General features: G+C 34.7%; 2 protein-coding genes across 6 annotated transcripts; both read right to left on the minus strand.

The window, feature by feature from the left end:
• Positions 1-1,112: 1,112 nt before the first annotated feature.
• On the minus strand, positions 1,113-9,102 carry HSL1 (HSI2-like 1). Of its 5 annotated transcripts, none has more exons than XM_047292467.2 (13): positions 8,711-9,102; positions 8,442-8,577; positions 7,382-7,463; positions 7,142-7,243; positions 6,126-6,763; positions 5,892-5,988; positions 5,596-5,770; positions 5,009-5,085; positions 4,512-4,937; positions 3,628-3,677; positions 3,313-3,426; positions 3,155-3,222; positions 1,113-2,247 (listed from the first exon to the last, which is right to left on the minus strand). In XM_047292467.2, exons 2-13 carry the CDS (start codon positions 8,552-8,554, stop codon positions 1,469-1,471), a joined length of 2,721 nt encoding a protein of 906 aa, XP_047148423.1. In that variant the 5' UTR covers positions 8,555-8,577; positions 8,711-9,102; the 3' UTR covers positions 1,113-1,468. The 5 variants fall into 5 exon arrangements, with proteins under 5 accessions (XP_047148423.1, XP_087958136.1, XP_047148424.1 ...); XM_088102010.1 differs by having other exon boundaries at positions 4,512-4,829; positions 8,688-9,102; XM_047292468.2 differs by having other exon boundaries at positions 8,688-9,102.
• Positions 9,103-14,750: 5,648 nt separating this feature from the next.
• On the minus strand, positions 14,751-16,654 carry LOC148190947 (uncharacterized). Its single transcript, XM_088101415.1, has 4 exons — positions 16,022-16,654; positions 15,714-15,937; positions 15,363-15,620; positions 14,751-15,264 (listed from the first exon to the last, which is right to left on the minus strand). Exons 1-4 carry the CDS (start codon positions 16,652-16,654, stop codon positions 14,751-14,753), a joined length of 1,629 nt encoding a protein of 542 aa, XP_087957541.1.
• Between the last annotated feature and the right edge of the window lie 3,312 nt (positions 16,655-19,966).

Consider the following 19,966-nt stretch of genomic DNA (forward strand, 5'->3'; position numbering starts at 1 on the left):
AATAAAGATAAGAGACCCACATTTGCTTAGTAGGAGTTTTGAGATTGAAAAAAATAAAGGAAGATATTGGAGTTAGGAGTAGTACCGAAATGTGAACATAAGATATGGAAAGCTCGGACAAAGGCCCAACTATTAGGACGTAATTGAGCTGAGGACACGTTTAGCACCGTAAATAATTCTTTTTCAAACACAGTGGCATAGGTAAAGGTAAACCTATGAAGAGTTGGGATGGAGTCGTCTCTATGATAGAGCTCGACTATCTCAGAGGGACCGACTAAGACATGTTTTTCATCACTCTTACACAGAGCTTGTTTGTGCCTAAAGGCTTTGATTTTCTTCTCGGTGTAAAGGGCTGTGGATTCTCATTTTAAGGTTCATTTTAGCCAAAGGATAGAAGGAATCGTACAAGGTCATTATGTAAACAAAGAGATCGGAAACCTACCTAGTAGTTCTGGGCTTCAATAGGACATTTGTAAATCTGAAACAGAAAACCCAGGAGAATAGGACATGTGTAACGGTTACCACTGAAAGTTTAATGTCAGCCCTTTGATTAAAACCTGAGAGCTCATCAGAGACCTTACACGTGAAAAGTTATGATAGGTTAATGATGATCCTAGGGAAACGCAATATGAAGGACGGTTAATGGACAATCTCTTGTCTCACAAGTTGGCGACTCTAGGTTGGAGGACTGCAGAGTCCAAAATTGACCGACCTCATAATAGATGAGTTTCATTAAAGACTGATCACATGCTGAGCTGATCTTCTAGAATGGGCATAGAGGCCACAAAATGACGTGAAGAAGCAGTTGATTAAAATAGAGGATTCAAGCGAGATACCAGCAAATCTGTTGTTATCTTAATTTTAAAGTTTACCTTTGTAATCATTTAGGAGGTTTATTTGTCGAAATCTTGTAATCTTTATTTTGGTTGATATATTTTGTAACTGAATATTCTCCTATTATGAAAAAAGAGACATCAAAAGAAAACCACTTTAAAAAATGATAGATATGTAAAGTAAAATTGAGGGAGTAGTTTTTGAGAGAAATCACGTCCCCCTATTAAATACGAGAAAGAGACATTAGTTGTGCAGCATGGATGAAATGGAAGTGGGTATTCAAACAAAACCCCGTACTAGACAATTAAATAGGTGTCCTCCCCCTTCCTCCTTATAACAAAAAAGAAAGGAAGCGATGCTTATTCAGAGTTACCACACAGACCAAAAATACAAAAAATCAAGGTGTTACTAACCACCTTCCACTCCTTGTCTCACTAGTTTACAACCATAAAACACAAACTTTTGCGTATATATATAGGTCATTGAGTTTTGGGGGAAATTTCTCAAGACAAACAATAACAAAATATATAGACATACAAAAGAACCTCCTATAATTTTATAACTAATGCATGAACGACTTTTGTAAAATAATTTCAGAGTAAAAAGAAGGGAGAAAAAATGTAACTGTAAGATTTTATGAGAGTGAATTGTTTTGGTCTTTGTCTTGCCCACTGTTATCTTCGTGACTGCTATCCTGCTCATGAATAACTGAAGCCGTACCGCAATCCTCATTTTGTCTTCCCTCACTCTCGTTGGTTGTCTGTGCCTGCACATTTGAAGCTGAATTTGTTTGCTGCTCTGATATCAAACTAGTAAGGCCATTTTGCTTCAGGTAGGTCTCCAACGGCAGATTTGCTTCTTCAAGAAGACTTGTCATGCTCACATTATTTGGCCCAGTTTGCGCTTCTTCTCGATCTGGTTGGCAATTCAAATCTAATTGTCCCTTGGCAGCTTCAGCAACTTGGTCTTGAGTCCTTGGGTCCAACTCACTTGACGCCCTTACTTCATTCTCCAAACCATCAACTGGAGTTAAATGTCGTGAGGTGCTGTCTACTTCTGATTCGTCCTTGGTCCGCCATGTTAACTGATTTCTCTGGGCAATCTCAGCTTCACGTTCTGATTGACGCTTCTTCTTTCTCATCATCAGGGTTTTAAACCGTCGTTTAACTGTCATGCACACATTGCACGTGCAAGTAGGTTTGTGTTTTCCCTTTCCACTTGGTGGCTGGATACAGACAATGCAAGAACACCCAGGTCTATGCCGGGGATGTTTTGTGGTGGTAACCACTGGTGTCCTGCCAGAATCACTTGCATCATCTCCAAGTATTGCTGCATTTGCCAAAGCATCCAGTCCTGAAGATTCATGGTCCAGGGCTGGTCTCTGGCTTGCTGCCAATCTTTGTTTCTTGAATTCTGTTCCAGAATAAATAATTTAAGTATATTTGATATCATCAAGAATTTGTTGACAGGAAAAATATGCTAGCATGTATTCATAATAGTCACAAAATTACTATCCGAGTTCATACAGCACAACTTGGGATTACAAATTTGTCCGTTTCTAGGACGAAGATAATTTAACTAAAAAGAGCAAGCATAAAAGACAAATAGTTTGATGGAACCGGTTAATACAAATTAAAGACATTATGATAATCCTTGGTATGGTTGTAAGTTAGGATTGGTATGCCAACCATTGAAAAGTACAAAAAACAAAATGCACGAAAATTCAATACTTCAATACTCTTAAACATTGTGTTCATGTTTTAATTTTGAAGTTAATCTTAATTGCAAGACAAATTGTGGAGATCTTCAAATATCCCATGTCTTCTATGCTCAACGCCTATTGTCTTCTATTCCCATTCTAAAATTCCTTTCCAGATAGCTTTAAATTGATTATGCAGATAGCCGTGTGCCTTCAATAACTTAGTATGGATGAGTTATAGCTAGGAATAAAAATAATGGCTTATTAGAGACACTTTTCAATTATAAACCACACATCAGCAGCAGCACCTAATCAGATCCCAATTTCAATGGGAAAACCTCTTCTTGAGAGACCCAATCTATTTAACCAAAATACTATTCACAAAAGTCATTAATTTATATTAAACCACAAATACAAGTTTGTGGATAAAAGAGGTCTAAGTAATGTCCTTGGAAGTCTTCAGGTATATATTTCAGTACAATTAGAAAACATGAAAAGGAAAATACTGCTAGAAAAGCATTGCTTCATACTGCAAAATTTTGCACAAGAAACCATTTCTAGTAGTATGTATTGGTCAGCAGTAACTAGGAAGCACAAAAAACACAACGAATGGATAAATACCTTTATTCAACCTCAGAAGATTATCCAGTTCCCTTGGGTTCAATTCATTGGGAGCAGCACATGAAGACCTGTTGAAAGCAATGCAAAAGCATCGTCTTATGTAATAAGTATAGGTATTAATATCCTAGCAGTATTGCACTATAAGGTCTTCTGCTCACCTGCTCTGATCCCATAAATTCTCCACACATGTCCACTTAGGGGGAATTAGTACATCAACTGGCAACTTCCGCCATTTTGAGCAACTATCACACTGCGTCCACTGCTCATTCACCCTAAGTTCAATCACACTCCAAATTGAAATACTCGATAAAAAAAAAATACAAGTTTATGCATTGGCATAACTTATAAGAGAAATCGTTATGTTCCATAGAAAGAGAAAAAGAAAATAAGAAGATGAGAGGGATGGTAAGAGAAGAAAAACCTGACAAATGCAAATAAAATAGAAAAAAACTCTATACACATAGTCATCTTACCCAGCTGATCGAACTACGAATATACTCCTCTTTCCAAAGACAGGAGGTTCCTGCATCAATTGAAAAGCAATATCTTAAACAGGTTACATGCAAAAATTTAAAGTCATTTAATAAGTATACCAATTAAGATACTAGTGAATCTGAGACGCTAAACCTAATAATTGATTAGTATCATGACAATTAATACAAGAAAAGTCAATTTTCCTAATAGTAGAGTGTTAAAGAGTGACCGTAGGAAACAAAAACAAAAACACATTCAATTAAAAGAAATTACTTATTATGTTAAAGATAGAAAAAAAAAATTGCAGTTACTATTTTAACTAATTGAAAGCATTTAATAAAGTATATTAAAGCTTCCTAGTTACCGTCCTCAAGACACTTATCAGCAAATTGAAAAATATTAGTTAATCGCTGACCCAATCTGAGGTTTGAGAAACTTATGCCTTCATCCCTCTTGTTGGCCATCCCCTACCCATTTACTAGTATTTTTCCTATGCATATACATTCCCTAAAAGAAAATACTTTATATAACCTGAAACTATAGACGCATTTTAACAAGTACAAACTAGCCTGCTATTTAAACAAATTCCGGCCGGAAATTGCAAATAGGAGAGGTCAACTACTGACGTATGCTAAACTACCCATATTTGAGAGCGTTTAGAAATCACATTTTCTTCTTTAGATTTAGACTCACCTGGAGAGAAAAAGCATAGGATAAGATGAATGCATTAAGAAACTCATTACAATGAAAGGCTCATACACTTTAATTTGAGTTAAAATTGGTGCTGAGTTAACATAGCAGAGACAATAATTTAACCTCCCACGCACACTATTGAATGGGTGAATTTCATAAAAGTGAAAGCTTCTTCAAATTGTTTACTTACTTCATACTCTTCAAAAACCTGATCCTCAATCATGACAATGCTTGGTTTAACAGCAGGAGGTGGTCGAAGCAAATCCTGAGCCTCTTCCCAAGTAAGTTTTAGCTCGAGTGCATCCTGGCTATCAATAAGCAACCTCTTACTTTTTGACCCAATATTCCGAGTTCTTTTCTTCTCAGGAACCAGCACAGGTGGCAAAGGCAACCCCTCTCTTTTCCTGCTTTCGGGAATGTCAATGTTATGCCAGTTCATGTCACCACCAGCAGAGTTCCATTTTTTAGACAGCACATTTAGGTGGGTTTCTGAACATCCCTTTTGTGACTGAAGAAGGCCAGAGTAACCACTTAATATAGGTAGATTCTCATAAACACCAGAATAGGAAGTTTCACTTGAATGAGAACCATTGGGCATATTAGATGGTAGTGTTTCCTGCTTAATAGGTGATTAAATACCAATTCAGAAAGTTTGAGTTTGCTATATGAACTAAAAGTGACTGTTACCTGTATTGCCGTAGAATTTGTTGCCTTTCTAAACCCCATTATAAGTTTCCCCTCAGGGTCCATACGGCTAAATGTTACTACAGAAATTTTAGAAAAAAAGTTAAAAAAGATTTGTAAGCAGATGTCAAGATGAAACTAAAATAAAAATAGAAGCAAGCAGAGGTTGACATTGAAACTTAGTAATTGTACTGAAATCAGTTGTTTTTCAATGAAGAGAACCAATCAAATAAATCCCCAAAAACATGAGCAACATTTTGTTACGTGGTGATGGTACTTTTACCAAGAAAAAGGTACTGGTACTTTATACTAGGAAAAAAAATCAGTGGAAGTTACACAAAACAAAATACATTAGGAAAGCAATAGTGGTTAGTATCTTAAAGCAGAATGTCTTTTAGGTATGGCTATTAACTAGTTAACAGAGTGAAAGAAAAATTAGCGAAGATTCTTAGAAAATGATATTGATTAGTCGCACCTTATTTTAGAAGACATGTAGTGAGTATAATCTTAGAAAATGAAAGTTTCGATTTGGTTGATCTATTCTAAGAATGGAAAATTTAACAAATTATGGGATTCTCAGTAAAATATACCAGTATCTCCAGCTTGCAATTGCATAGACTGAATGCAGGGGGTTACACCTTCTAAAACATACATCCTGCTGTTATTATTTGGCCAAAATCTAAATTGAAACATCCATTCTTTTCCTTTCACATCTTGGATTCGTAAAGGAAGGCCCTCTGGTTGAGAAATTGGAGGGAAATATGCCTGCACAATCATTAGTTCCAATAAATTATGAGACTCTTCATGAAAAATAACTTTTAGTGGATTATTTATTAATATAAAATGACAACTTAGACAGTTCAACAAATAGGTTAGGATAAATTACTTCAGCACATGCTTTTGGTAAAACCAGGCGACCAATTCGACCAGCATCACTTGCACTCAGCATCTTTTCGAAGAGTGGCACGATAGTGGAATTTGAACTTGAATATATCATGAATCATGGTTAAGGAAATGCTAAGGTAAAGATTAACTATCAAAACAATAATAATTTAATCCACCTGCATAATTTTCTTGCCGGTAATTAATAATTTATCAAACTAATTACAGTGTTGGATACTCTCCTGATATTTGTTGCAACTCTTGATCAGTAATTCTGGGCCAATAACGCGGAAGCAACTGATTCCTTCCCCGACCTTCAGCGGGTGGCCTTGCCACACGAATCTGGGATACCATACCAGCATTTACTTCTAGGCCTGTGCCACTGCTTGACCTAGGGGGCTTAGGTAAAAGATGGCGAGACCTTGATCCCAATAAAAGTGAAGATGTTTTACTTTGTTCCCTTTCATCAACAACAGAACTATGAAAGGGGTTTGAATTTCCTATGGGAGTAGCAAGGGTCATACTTAAATTAGTTTGTGCCAAAGATTCATATATATCTCGTATTTCTGTGTCTGCCTTACAGCTCTCTGCTTTGGAAGCCTTGGATGATCCATTAGACTCAAAATGAAATTGTGATATCAAAGTGCTTCCAAGTTCTCCAACAGAAGGCAAAATTTCTGGTTTCATTTCTGTAGAAGGCACATCTGTTTCAATTTTATGAGGTTTGAACCAGCATCGGAGACCATCATTTTCTGCATAATTCCCTCCTTGCATACCCCTCACGTTTAATTGGTTAGCCAGAGAAGTGCACTGCTGTGCACTGATATCTATTACCTTTGAAGTCCCCGATAAATTAGGCTTTTCATTGATTGCAATCTGTCAACAATTGTCAATTTTGAGAACATACAGTTAGACTTAAAAAGTATCAACACAAAATATACATCCAAGAAGCAAAACCTATTTATGGAAGCATAGATTTGAATTGCAGAGCTTGCATAACAAAGCTTTTATTTGTTCTCTAGATCATAGACCACTCAATTTACCTATAAAGGCTAATCAATAAATAATTTATCAACCTCGTGATGAAACAAGTTTCAGTCAAAATTAACCTTAAAATTAAGGTCTTCTATCCAACATTATATACATTGATACACTTGAGGGAGTTGTGAAAATCAATAAAGGAGCAATATTTTCATGTGTTTGCATAGTGGCGAACATAAATGGTAATTTAAATAAAATGGTGAAGTTATTTACAGGTTGAAGTCCTGAATTCCTTGCACAGCTTATACAGCTTACACCACCAGTATCTAATAATTCAAGCTGAGACATAGAAGCAATGCATCCACAATGGAGACGCTGCAGATAAAAGAACATATACGATGATTAAACTTAACATAGCACCTGGAAGTACCAGAATTAGGAAGCAAAAGGATATCCCAGTCTTATGTATACTGCGATTATGCACCAAAAATACAAAATACTTAAGCACTCTACCTTGTCACATGACGTGCATTCTCTCCAACCAGAATCGTTGGAATGGAAAGTATCACAATATGCTGATTGCTCATAAGCAGAACTACAGCAGAGAAAAAGAATCAGGAATAAGAATTTGTCCCCCAGTGAAGACCAATTCCAATAAAATAAAGGAAGGTTTGCAAACGTATTGATGCAAGCCAGTACTTAATCTAAAGGATACAAGTTATCAATATAACACTGTTTACAACTTATAGAGCTCAAATTTGAAAATGAAAATCTTAAGAGCAATTTTGTATGAAAAGTTGGTGAAATAAATTGGTGGAAGCATATGCATTAATTTCAATAATTTATTATGAAACTATCATATGATGTGATCTTATATTGGGCACCGTTCAAATTCAAGATGATGTTTTACAATAAATTTTCAGCTAGATGGAATCCTAGTTCCACTGCATCTCACACAGCTTTTTATTCGGACATTCCATACTTATACAACTAATATGTTTTTCTTTACTTTTAATTTTTTGATCCCATTTTTGGGGAAACTTATGCTACGTCGCATCTTTCAAGCAAAAAACTTTGGTCATTTAATAAAAGAAGTACGGAAATTTAACACAGTAAATCATAAACACATCCCATAAAGAACGTCATGACTTGTAGTCCCTGGTCAGCAGCAGCAACTAAGATTCGGAGACCCAATTTTACCTACGACAACTTCATCCACTCATCGCGCAATTTAAGTAAAATAAAAAATAAAAACATAAAACCGTGTAAATGCCACTGCACTAACTTTAGAAAATCGGAAGGCCCAAGAAGAAAAAAGGTAGCCACTAGTCAAAACTTAGACTATGAAAAAATTAAATTTTCAACATCAAACTAAACTTAAAAGCAAAAAATAAAATAAAATAAAAATAGGAAAAAAGACCAGAACAACAACCAATTAAAACCATCAAAGCCACAAATCACAGATTACTCCAAAGTTCTAATCCACTGTTGTGTTCCGTACAACCTCATATCAACTCAAGCGTTAATTTCAACACACGCGAACTGATCGATTCGAAATCTAGAGTATCATTACCCGCACTTATCACAGAGATCGGCGAATTCGCCGGATCGCAGGGCCCAGCCTTTGCGCCACCGAATCGTCGTCAAGGTGGCGCACGTCACGTTCATGCAGCTCCTTGACTCCATTTTCAACTCCAATTCCACGCGCTCTGAAGCACACAACAAAAACCCGAAAAATAAAAAACAAAAACCCTAACTGTCACCTCACCAAGTCACTCGACGTCGGACGCAAAATCCGGCGACGTAGACCATACCGTACCGAAATTAAGCCTCCGAGCGAACCTCTAGTGGCCGCTCCGCGTCGCCGAAAGTTCGTAAGTAGAAGTTCCGGTCACCGGAAGTCTCTACGAAGTGCGGGCGCCGCGAGTGATGAGGTTTAGGATTCGCATTCGCGTGGAAGAGCGGTGGCGAGTGTGATCGGAAGGTTGTTGGACTCTGAACAGAGGAGAGGAACCGGAGAGAGATTTGAATGGACGGTAACCGGAGAGAGAATATAAGAGAATAAGAGAGGGTGAAACAGAGAGAGAGAGAGAAAGGAGGCGTGTGCATGCAGAATAAGAAAGAAGAAAGAAAGAGGCACCAAAATGCATGCACGATGATTATACTTCAAGACTCGGCCAACTCCCCACTTGCTTTCTTTTTTTTTTATTTTTAATTTATCATCATTATTAGAATTATTATTCTTTTTGTTACTTTTATTATTATCAATATCATTGTGGTTGGTTAGTTACTGTTAGTCATTATTTTCCTGTATCTTTCTTTTTGTCAGATAATCTTTATATATTAACTGAATATTCTTCGGTGTAAACATTTTCTATTTTTTAGTTTTTATCAGGGTTAACATTTTTAATTATCAACTAATTTTGAATTCGTGTTTACAGATATTTTTTATATTTTTTATATTAATAAATAAAATCATATTAAAAAATATTTAAATATATAAAAGTTGAGGAAAAATATAAAATTTTTAAATTTATGATTAAATTTTGAATATAATCTTAAAAATTATTTATAATTTTAGAAAGTTAATATATATGTGTGTGTGAGTGTTGTGTGTGTAAAAATATATAATGTTAATTTTGTCTAATGTGTATTACAAGACACTCTAATTAGAGAATGGATAGAGATGTCTAATGTGTATTAATATATTAGTATAATATGTTTATAAACAGAAATGTTAACGTATATTGTTAGACTCATTTAATCAGTCTATGAACAAACACATGTGTATTGTAAGATTCGTTAATCAGTGTATGGATATACTCACCTAATATGTAGTCTTAAACTCATTTAATTAATGCAGACCTGTTTTATGTTTTATGCACTGTATAATTAGTGCATAAATAGACTAGTTTGATGTGTATTGTTAAACTAGCTTGATTAACGTGTGAACAAACTCGTTTAATGTATATTCCAAGATTCATCTAATAAGTGAATGAACATAATCCTCTAATGTATATTAATAGACTTGTCTAATCTGTGTATGAAAAAGTTTGTCTAATGTATAATATTAGACTCGTATAATCAATATATGAATGACCTGTTTAATATGTATTGTTAGACTGTTCTAATCAATTCATTGACAACTTATATAATCAAAATATTCCTAAACTCATAATCATCGTATGAATTGACTCGTCTAATATATTTTTGTTATACTATTAATTAGTGTATTTGTAGTCTCGTTTAATATGAATTGTTAAACTCATGTAATACTTTTTGTAATACTTGTCTAATAAGTGTATGAAAAGACTTGTTTGATGTGTATATCTAGACTCGTCTAATCAATATATTGATAAACTCTTCTAATATGTATTGTTAGATTTGTCTTATAAGTATATGGACACACGCGTATAATGTGTACGACTAGACTTGTTTAAATTGTATATGTTCAAATTCATTTAATGTGTATTGCAAGACTCGTCTAATCAATGAGTGAACAAACTCGTTTAATGTGTATTAATAGACTTGTCTAATCTGTTTATGAAAAGACTTGTGTAATTTATTTATGTAAACTCATCTATCAATGTATGGACAAACTGGTATAGTGTTTGTTGATAGACTCATTTAATCAATGTATGAACAAACTTGTTTAATCAGTATTCTTAGACTCATCTAATCAATGTATGAAATGACACATCTAATGATTTTTGTTAATCTCGTTTAATTAGGGTATGGGCAAAGTTGTCTAATAAGTGTTTCTTCATATTTGTCTAAAGGGTATTGCAAGACTCATCTAATTAGTAGATGGACAAACTTGTATTGTATTAATAGACTGGTTCAATTTGTATCTAGATAGACTTGTTTGATGTATATTGATAAGGTCATCTTATCAATGTATGTTGTTGGTAGACTCGTTTAATCACTATTTGGACAAACTTCTCCAATGAGTATTCCTAGACTTGTGTAATCAGTGTGTGAAATGTCTCATTCAATAGTTTTTACTATACTTGTCTATTGATTGTATGGACAAACTCATTTAATGTGTATTATTAGACTTGTTTAATAAGTGCATCGATAAACCCATTTGATATTCTTTATTATATTTGTTTAATCAATAAATAGAATGACTGGTCTAAATGTTTTGCTATACTCGTCTAATCAGAATGTGGACAAACTCATCTAATGTATATTTTAAATATTTGAAATAAAATATTAAATACAATCGTAGTTTGAAATTATGTAAAAATGATTATGATTAGTATAATTATTTATTAGGTAATATCAATTTAAAGTTTACATAAAGAATCTTCAATGATAAAAATATCTATAGTATAACTTAATATAAATATATTTTATTGTTGATATTTTTTTTAAGATAAAATTATTATTATTTTTTTAAAATGATAGTATTTACAAAATAAAATAAAATTATATTTTTTAAATTTTACTTTATTAAGTGACTAAGTAATAAAATACTATAAAAAAAATTAATATACAAATATAATTAATATCATAAAAATATCAATTGACAATTGAGACAAAATAAACATGGATAAGAAGGTAACTTTGCTAGTATTTTATTTTATTATTTATAATAGATAATAGATATTAGTTTAATTTTTGCATAATAGATAATTGATTAATAAAATAATTTCATGTTAGCAAAATAAATATAAATAAAAAATTAGTTTAAAAATAAAAGAAATGGGATAGAAAGGTAGAATAAATTTTATATACATATGACAGTAAAATAAATAAAAATTAAAAAATAAAATAAATAAAATAACTTTCATACACATAACAACAAAATAAATATAAATAAAAAAGGATTAAATATGTTTTTAGTCCCTTAACTTTCAACCAAAATTGGAATTAGATCCTCTTTAAAACTTTGGCCTAACTTAGTCCTCAGAAATATGTGAATTTAGTCCTTTTAACTAAATTTTGTTAGGTTTATTTGATGTTTTAAATGCATTTCATGATAGCATTTGAGTTGTTTACACCGTTTGACATATATTTTTGCTTCAATGTTCACTAAAAAAATGCGTTTGAAACATCAAATAAAGTTAATAAAATTTGGTTAAAAGGACTAAATTCACACATTTCTAAAGTTTGGGACTAAATTAGTCAAAAATTTTGAAGAGGGACTAATTCCAATTTTCATGAAAGTTAAGTGACAAAAACATATTTAACCCAATAAAAAAAATAAAAAATGTCAAATAACTAAAAAACTATTTTTAGAATACTTATTTATCAACAAAATAAAATGGACATTAAAGTAAATTGTTTAGTGTCTTTCTTTTCTTATGTTATAATATATAAATAATAGGTAAGGATGTTTCTTTTTAATTTTTTTTAAATAAGAATAACTATTCCCTTAACAAAAATAAAATTAAAATTATCATTTTCCTTGTTTACTTTAAGAAATTTAAACAGTAAATAATGTATTTTATATTTATTTAAATTTTATTTCTAAAACTAAGATTATAAAGCAAATAGTTTAATAATAAAAAAAATCCTCTATTTCATATACATCCTAAATTGTTGAGTGTGTTTTTTTTATTTTTCTTAAAAAAAATCGAAATGGTTGTTTTTTATTTTTTTAAATTAAAAATTATTAGTGAAAAACTGATTATTTTAGGTTTAATGTCTCCGTAGGTCCCTATTTTGGTCATGAATTTCAAATAGGTCCTCGTCATTTTCGGCGTTTCAATTGAGTCCTTGTTTTTGTAAAATTGAATCAATTACAGGCCTGCCGTTAATTTGGAGAAACGGCCGTTACGGTATTGGTTAGGTGGCATGGTTGAGTGCAGTAACTAATCAGACGTGGCATTTAAAACGGTTTTTGTATTAAATAATTGGTATGCACGTCTGATTATTCAGTTTTGGGTAAGGGCATACTAGGAAATTTGAAAAAATTCAAGGCCAACAGGTTTTAATTGACGAATGCACATGAGATTGGGGGAAGAAATTGAGGGTTTTTAATATTAGGGTTCGCGTGAGAGGCCAAAAATGGGATCCTAAGTTGGATCCAAAAATCAGGTGTATCTTTGTTCGATTGGAAGTGGGAGGGTGCGCGTTCTTTGTTGGATTCGAAGTGGGAGGGTGCGCGTTCTTTGTTCGATTCGAAGTTGGAGGGTGCGCGTTCTTTGTTCGATTCGAAGTTGGAGGGTGCGCGTTCTTTGTTCGATTCGAAGTGGGAGGGTGGGCGTTCTTTGTTCGATTCGAAGTACGAGGTCGAAGTTGTAGTTTTGCGACGCAGCTGGGTGTAGTACTAGTTGTTCGAAGAGAATGTCGAAGGAGCACTCTTGGTATTCATCGAGTTGCAGTGCCAGGCGGAAGGAAAATGGTACGCCTTCACCGATCTGCTACTGTGGTCAAAGTTGTGTGGTGAGAACTGCCAAAACTACGAAGAATCGGGGCAAGCAATTTTGGGGATGCTCCAAGTATAAGGTATGTTAGATTCAACTCAACCTAATCAAGTTCTGGTACTGTTTGTGAGAAGAAGGTGGTACTCCCTAATGAAGTTGAATGCTGTCTTTACAGAATGGTGGTGAAGAAAGTGGTTGCAACTTCTTCGAATGGTGCAATGATATTGGTGGTGACGAAAGGGGAAGTTTGTTCAACAGTGAAGGAAAGAAAGAAACAGTAGTGAAGAGTGAAGACATGGATAGTACTAGGAAAATGATACTGAATTTACAAAAATCAGTTTTCATTGTTGAAAAGTTGATGAAGGTGGTGATGTTGTTGGTGTCTGTTTTATGTGTAATACAGATAGTTTTAGTTTCAATGTTGATGACGAAAGGATGATTCCTTGTAACTTTGTTGTAGGTTTGGTCTGTTGTAATGAAATTAATGAAATGAATGAAATGGAAGAGTTGTTATAAATTCAGTCCATATACTGTGTACAAAATTACTGCTAAATTACACAATTGTTATAATGGTAAATCATATTTATAGAATAAGCAGTTTCATTGTTGAAATGCTAAATTACAGCATTGTTATCCTGATCAGATCACAATTTGATTGTTACATTGCTGAGATACTATTGAATAAGCAGTTTCATTTGATAGCTAAATTACGAGCGCCCTCTTAGCTCGCTGGACGAGCGTCGACTGCGGGTCCTCGCTGGACGAGCGTCCACTGCGCGTCTTCGCTGGACGCGCGTCCACTGAGCGTTTTTTCTACCGTGTGTAGCGCTCGTCAAACTAGGTCCCTGTTCCCTAGCGTTCGGTGTAGTCGTCCTCCCTCGTGTACCGCTCGTCCACCTACGTCCGTGCTCAAGACCTTTCGGTGTGGTCGTCCTCCCTTGTCTAGCGCTCGTCCAACTAGGTGCGTGCTGAAGACCGTTCGGTGTGGTCGTCCTCCCTTGTCTAGCGCTCGTCCAACTACGTCCGTGCTGAAGAGCGTTCGGTGTGGTTGTCCTCCCGTGTGTAGCGTTCGTCCAACTACGTCCGTGTTCAAGACCGTTCGGTCTGGTCGTCCACCCTCGTCCATCGCTCTTCCAACAACCTCCGTGCTGCAGAGCGTTCGGTCTGGTCGTCCTGTATCGTTGTATATAAGACGTCCGTCCAAGAAGGAAATTGTAATACATCCAAAACAGTTCCTGGTCATTGACAAAATAGTTCCTGCTCATTGTAATACATCCAAAACAGTTCCTGGTCATATCCAAAGTAGTTCCTGCTCATTGTAATACATCCAAAACAGTGTAATACATCCAAAACCATACATAGTTGGCATCATTGTAATACATCCAAAACCATACACACATCTATAGTTCAGCAAAATTACAAAGCAGTAAAACAATCAACCTTGTTCCTTAGACTATTACATAACCAAAGTTCCTTAAACTTGGCATCATTGTCATTTATACAGACATCTATAGTTCAACTTCCTCATCATTCATACACACTTCAGATAGTTGCGATGATGGCATGATTGGTTCTTGGGTTGCTTTCGGACAACGACTCCTGTTGTGCCCAACCTCCCTACATATCCCGCATCTCTTCCGCAAACCACCCTTGCTCACTCGTGAATCATCCTTTCTGATCTCCCACTGCTCCAGTCTTCTTTTCCTTTTAGGTCTTCCAGGCATAACCTTTTTCCTAGGAGGCATGACATCCGGATATGGTGTTAGGTCCCACATGTTGTTGCCGTTGATGGGATATACGATTGATGCATAGGTTTCTTCATAGGTGGACTTTAGAAAGCAAGCCGGAATGAACTGCTGGCCATCAATATTAAGAAACTTCATTGCGGCAAGGGAGTGACAACATGGAATTCCTGTGATGCTCCATCTCCTGCGCGAGCATGAGAACTCGTCTATGTTTACAACAAATTTTTCTCCACTTTGGGAGACGTGTCTTACTTCAAACAGTTTGTGTGCTGACCAGCTATAAAGAAATAAAAAATTTAAACAACACATTTAAGTGTCTGACATAAAGTTTACCAAGGAATGAATAAACATTTATGAAGTTATGAAGAAAGTTACCTAGGTATCCAATTCTTGGTTGCTTGGGATTCCTTTGTAAATCTGGCCTGGATCTTTGGACAAATTGGTCCTGAAAATGATTGTATCTTAGCCCTGTTTTTTGCCCATCTTTGCATTATGTATACCCTAATTTCTTCCAGCATTGTTATGATTGGTTTAGTCCTGGTGTGAACCAAGACACTGTTGAAAGCCTCACTGATATTGTTGACCAATGTGTCACATTTTGGTGTTGGACTGAATCTGGACCTTGACCAATATCTACAACAGATGATATATGTTAAAACTGCAACTAATATGGACAAACATAAAATAATATACAAAGGGCAAAAATAATTAATACAAATTGTCAACCTTGGAGGGATGGCAATCAAATGCTTGAATGCGTCTTCATTTATATCTTTAATGTTTCTCATCTCCCTTTCCCAGTTTTGTGGATGAGTGGCAGTAGCTGCCCTCCACATCAGCTGTTTCAGATTTTTACCAGGAAACTTTTTCCTAAAGTTTGAATATAAGTGTCTGACACAAAATCTCTGGTCAACACCTGGGAGTAACTGTTGAATGGCTGGTAGTAGACCCTGTGGTGTTAACGTAAATGATTTATCACCATATCAAATTAATGAACCAATATACGAAAGAAGCAATTTAAATATGATTATTACCTTTTGTTGGTCGGAGACAAAAGTAATTGAAGAACACACTTCTCCACCACCAAGATCATCAATCAAAAGTTCCAAAAACCACATCCATGAATCTTTGTTTTCGACTTCTACCACCGCATATGCAATGGGCAACATTTGATCATTTCCATCCCTCCCAACAGCCGTCAATAGCTCACCACCATACTTCCCTTTCAAAAAGGCTCCATCTAATCCAATTATTAGCCTACAGTAGACAAAACTGTCTTTGCATGCCTTCAGACAACAGTAAAATCTCTTGAAAATTAACTCACCCTCATTATTCTCAACATGGACCTTAACTGTAGATCCTGGATTTCTTTCCAACAACTCATGCGCATAATCATATATCCTCTTATATTGCTCATTAAAGGACCCATCAATTTCATTAGAAGCAATAGCTTTGGCTCTATAAGCCATAGACCTTGATATACCTATGTTCCACTTCCTTTGAACTTTTTCACGAATATCAACACCCTTCATCTTAGGATTTTCCTGAACTGTTTTCACCAACTTTTTGCTCAACCACTTGGCGTCAACTAACTTGAGGTTGAACTCCCTGCTGCATGTATGAATGTCTTTTTTAGTTCTCAGCTGCCATGATTTTACAGCCTCCATATAACCAAAGTATATGGTCCATGGGCATTCTCCTTTTGCACCAAAGCACTTCATCCTCAATCTTCTCTTGTCATTTTTTACAAACTTTATATTCCTCCCATTTTCCAAGGCATACCCTTTTACAGCATCTAAAATATCTTGCTTTTCTGCAAAAAAAGTCCCAACTTCCCATGTAAAGTCTACCATACTTTTTGGCATACAAAAAATACCAAACCTCCCATAACCTTCACTGTCATTAACCTCTTCATCACTATCTGTTGCACTAAGAAATTCCTCAGATTTCCACTCAAAATCTGACAATCCTCTATCGTCATGATCATCACATTCAACACTGACATTATCACGGTCATCATCACTATCATAAAGACTTTCTACTTCTACTTCTGCTTCGACATTACAATCTACATCACCATCTATATCACATTCAACACTCACATCTACTAGGCCCTCTAAGCACTCATTAATTCCATGTACATCACCTTCTTCAGTAGATGTACTCCAACTACAAACATAAACTTCATCCTCCACGACTCCTTCACACACATTCAACTCTTGCTCTTCTTCAACCTCATGCAACTCTTCTACGTGACCATGACCTTCAACCTCTACTTCAACAGCACCACCATCTTCTTCACCCTCGTTCACCTCTTGTAACTCACCATCTACTTCAACAACACCACCATCTTCTTCACCCTCGTTCACCTCTTGTAACTCACCATCAACTACATCATTTACTTCAACACCGTCACCATCTTCTACACAAACATTGACCTCTTGTAAGTCACCATCAACTACACCATTTACTTCAACATCGTCACCATCTTCTTCACAAACATTGACCTCTCGTAAGTCACCATCACCTTCAACATTTACTTTAACAGAATCACCATCTTCTTCAACCTCTTTTTGTACTGTACCATTACCTTCAACTTCTCCTTCATCATTAGTAATGTCTTCAAGCATATGAATGACTTCGGGATCAGAAACTACATGGACAACGTATAAGTGAACTTCACCATTAAGCCTAGCTAAGTTAGCCATATGCATGGCACCTCTGTCATCAATCAATTGTTCCAACCTATTTTTCAACACTAAACCCCCTCCTAAACAGTACCATAAATCTTTAAAATTCTCATATCCTAAACTTTTGACTACACTGACAATCACAAAAAAACTCCACGTGTCAGGGTCAAAGGACAAAGTTGGTGTCTCCCCTTCATACTTTAGGGTACTATCATTAATGAACTTTCCTCCATGGTGGAACACACACACAATAGCGTCCTCCATTACGCACAACACAAAATAAATATATCTACAGACCTATTATGAAAACATATCACGACAAAAAAATATATATTAAAACAGGCACAGAGATCAAATAACTTTAAACATACGCACTCAGACAAAGTCAAATAACTTTAAACATACATGGGGGACCACCAAAATGCAATCAAAACCAGAGACCAAACCATACAGCAATGGGGGACCACCACAAGTGATTGTAGTTTCGATTGAATCAAAACGAATACAATAAAGCAGAAACACTTACCTCCACTGACCACGTGCTTCAGCTTCTTGCTTCCAACAACAAAAGGACCCACAGACACCGCCCACTGCATGCACTCTGCCGCTTCAGTCTCGAACTTACGATCGCGATTTTTGGCCTCTCACGCGAACCCTAATAATAAAAAGGTTTAATTCTTTCCCCAATCTCAGTTGCCCTTTTAATTTTTTCAAATTTCCTACTTTACCCTTACCCAAAACTGAATAAACACACGTGCATCCCAATTATTTTATACAATAACCGTTTTAAATGCCACGTCTGCACTCAACCATGCCACCTAACCAATACCGTAACGGCCGTTTCTCCAAATTAACGGCAGGCCTGTAATTGATTCAATTTTACAAAAACAAGGACTCAATTGAAACGCCGAAAATGACGAGGACCTATTTGAAATTCATGACCAAAATAGGGACCTACGGAGACATTAAACCATTATTTAAAATGAGAGATGTCTCTTCCTATTCATTTAAAATATTCTATTTAAATAAAACGAATTTCATTTCCTATATTTAATTTGAATACGAGTTTCACTCATAAATTCACAATAATTAAGAGTAGATTATTTTTCTCACTCTTGTTTATATTGACTCTTTATTTTTATATATAAATTTTGATGCAAAAACTGTTAACAAATGGAAAACTTCTTAAAATTTAAATTTAAACGTATTCTTTAATGTGTAATTTTCATATTCTTAAAGCATATCAAGGTGATAAAAAAATGTCTCTTAACACGCTTAAATTGATTTTTTTCTTACATGACACTTTTATTTTGAATTATAATAAACAAATAATTAATAAATTAAAACTCTGGTCATCTTGAGTACTATTATCTTCTACAGTAATGTTTTCATCTTTATTTAATATGAAAATTCCACATAAATTACATTAGTTAAGATATTATAATTATCAGTAATATCCTCGCAAGTGATGAATATCCAGGTTAAATATATTTATTTATGTCATGAAATATTAAAAAAAAACTTTAATGAAAAATTTACATTACTATAATGTACATTCAGGAGTTCCCAAATCCACGATGTCAATTATTAGTATTTCATTCTATAAATAATTTGCAAGCAATTTTAACGTTACACTCTCCAAAAGTAACACATAAAAGTAATCAGAATCATTGGAATTTGCATAATAATGCATAGGCTTTAACTTATGGATAAAATGAAGTTTCGTTTTTTATATTTTATTTTTCGATAGAAGAGTCAGAGGGCTTCGCTTGTCTCACTGCCATTGAGAGGACTTTTCTTCTAGGAGTCAGAATCAGTAGAAATATGGTTTTTTTGTGATAATATTTAAACTATTTAATATTACTTGCACTAATACTCCATTATTTTAGAAATAATAGTTATACTCATGATTATTTAATCAATATTTTATTTTATTTTCTCAATATCAGTTATGGTATATTTATTTTCTTTCAATTATTTATTATATTTGTGTACGTTATGAGTAGCGAAACTAAAATATGAAAAGTAACAGATAAACGTGCAGAAATATGGCGTATAATGGGGGAAACGCGACCGTGAGCACCTCAAAATGCGCCACTCAGATACAGTTGCTTTTGTCGTAATTACTATAGTATCCTCTGCCAGTTACAACATAGGACCGGTGTTCAGTGGTCAACGATGTTTGTCCTTTTTCGTCCATTCGTCTAATTTCCATTTCAAAGTGGACCCGGTCTACATTGATTGACATTCCGACATTACGGTATAAATAAACAATATTCATTAGTTTTT

Source organism: Vigna umbellata, chromosome 11 (genome assembly GCF_029865625.1).
Source record: "Vigna umbellata cultivar VRB3 chromosome 11, Vumbellata_1.0, whole genome shotgun sequence".
NCBI classification, from domain to species: domain Eukaryota; kingdom Viridiplantae; phylum Streptophyta; class Magnoliopsida; order Fabales; family Fabaceae; genus Vigna; species Vigna umbellata.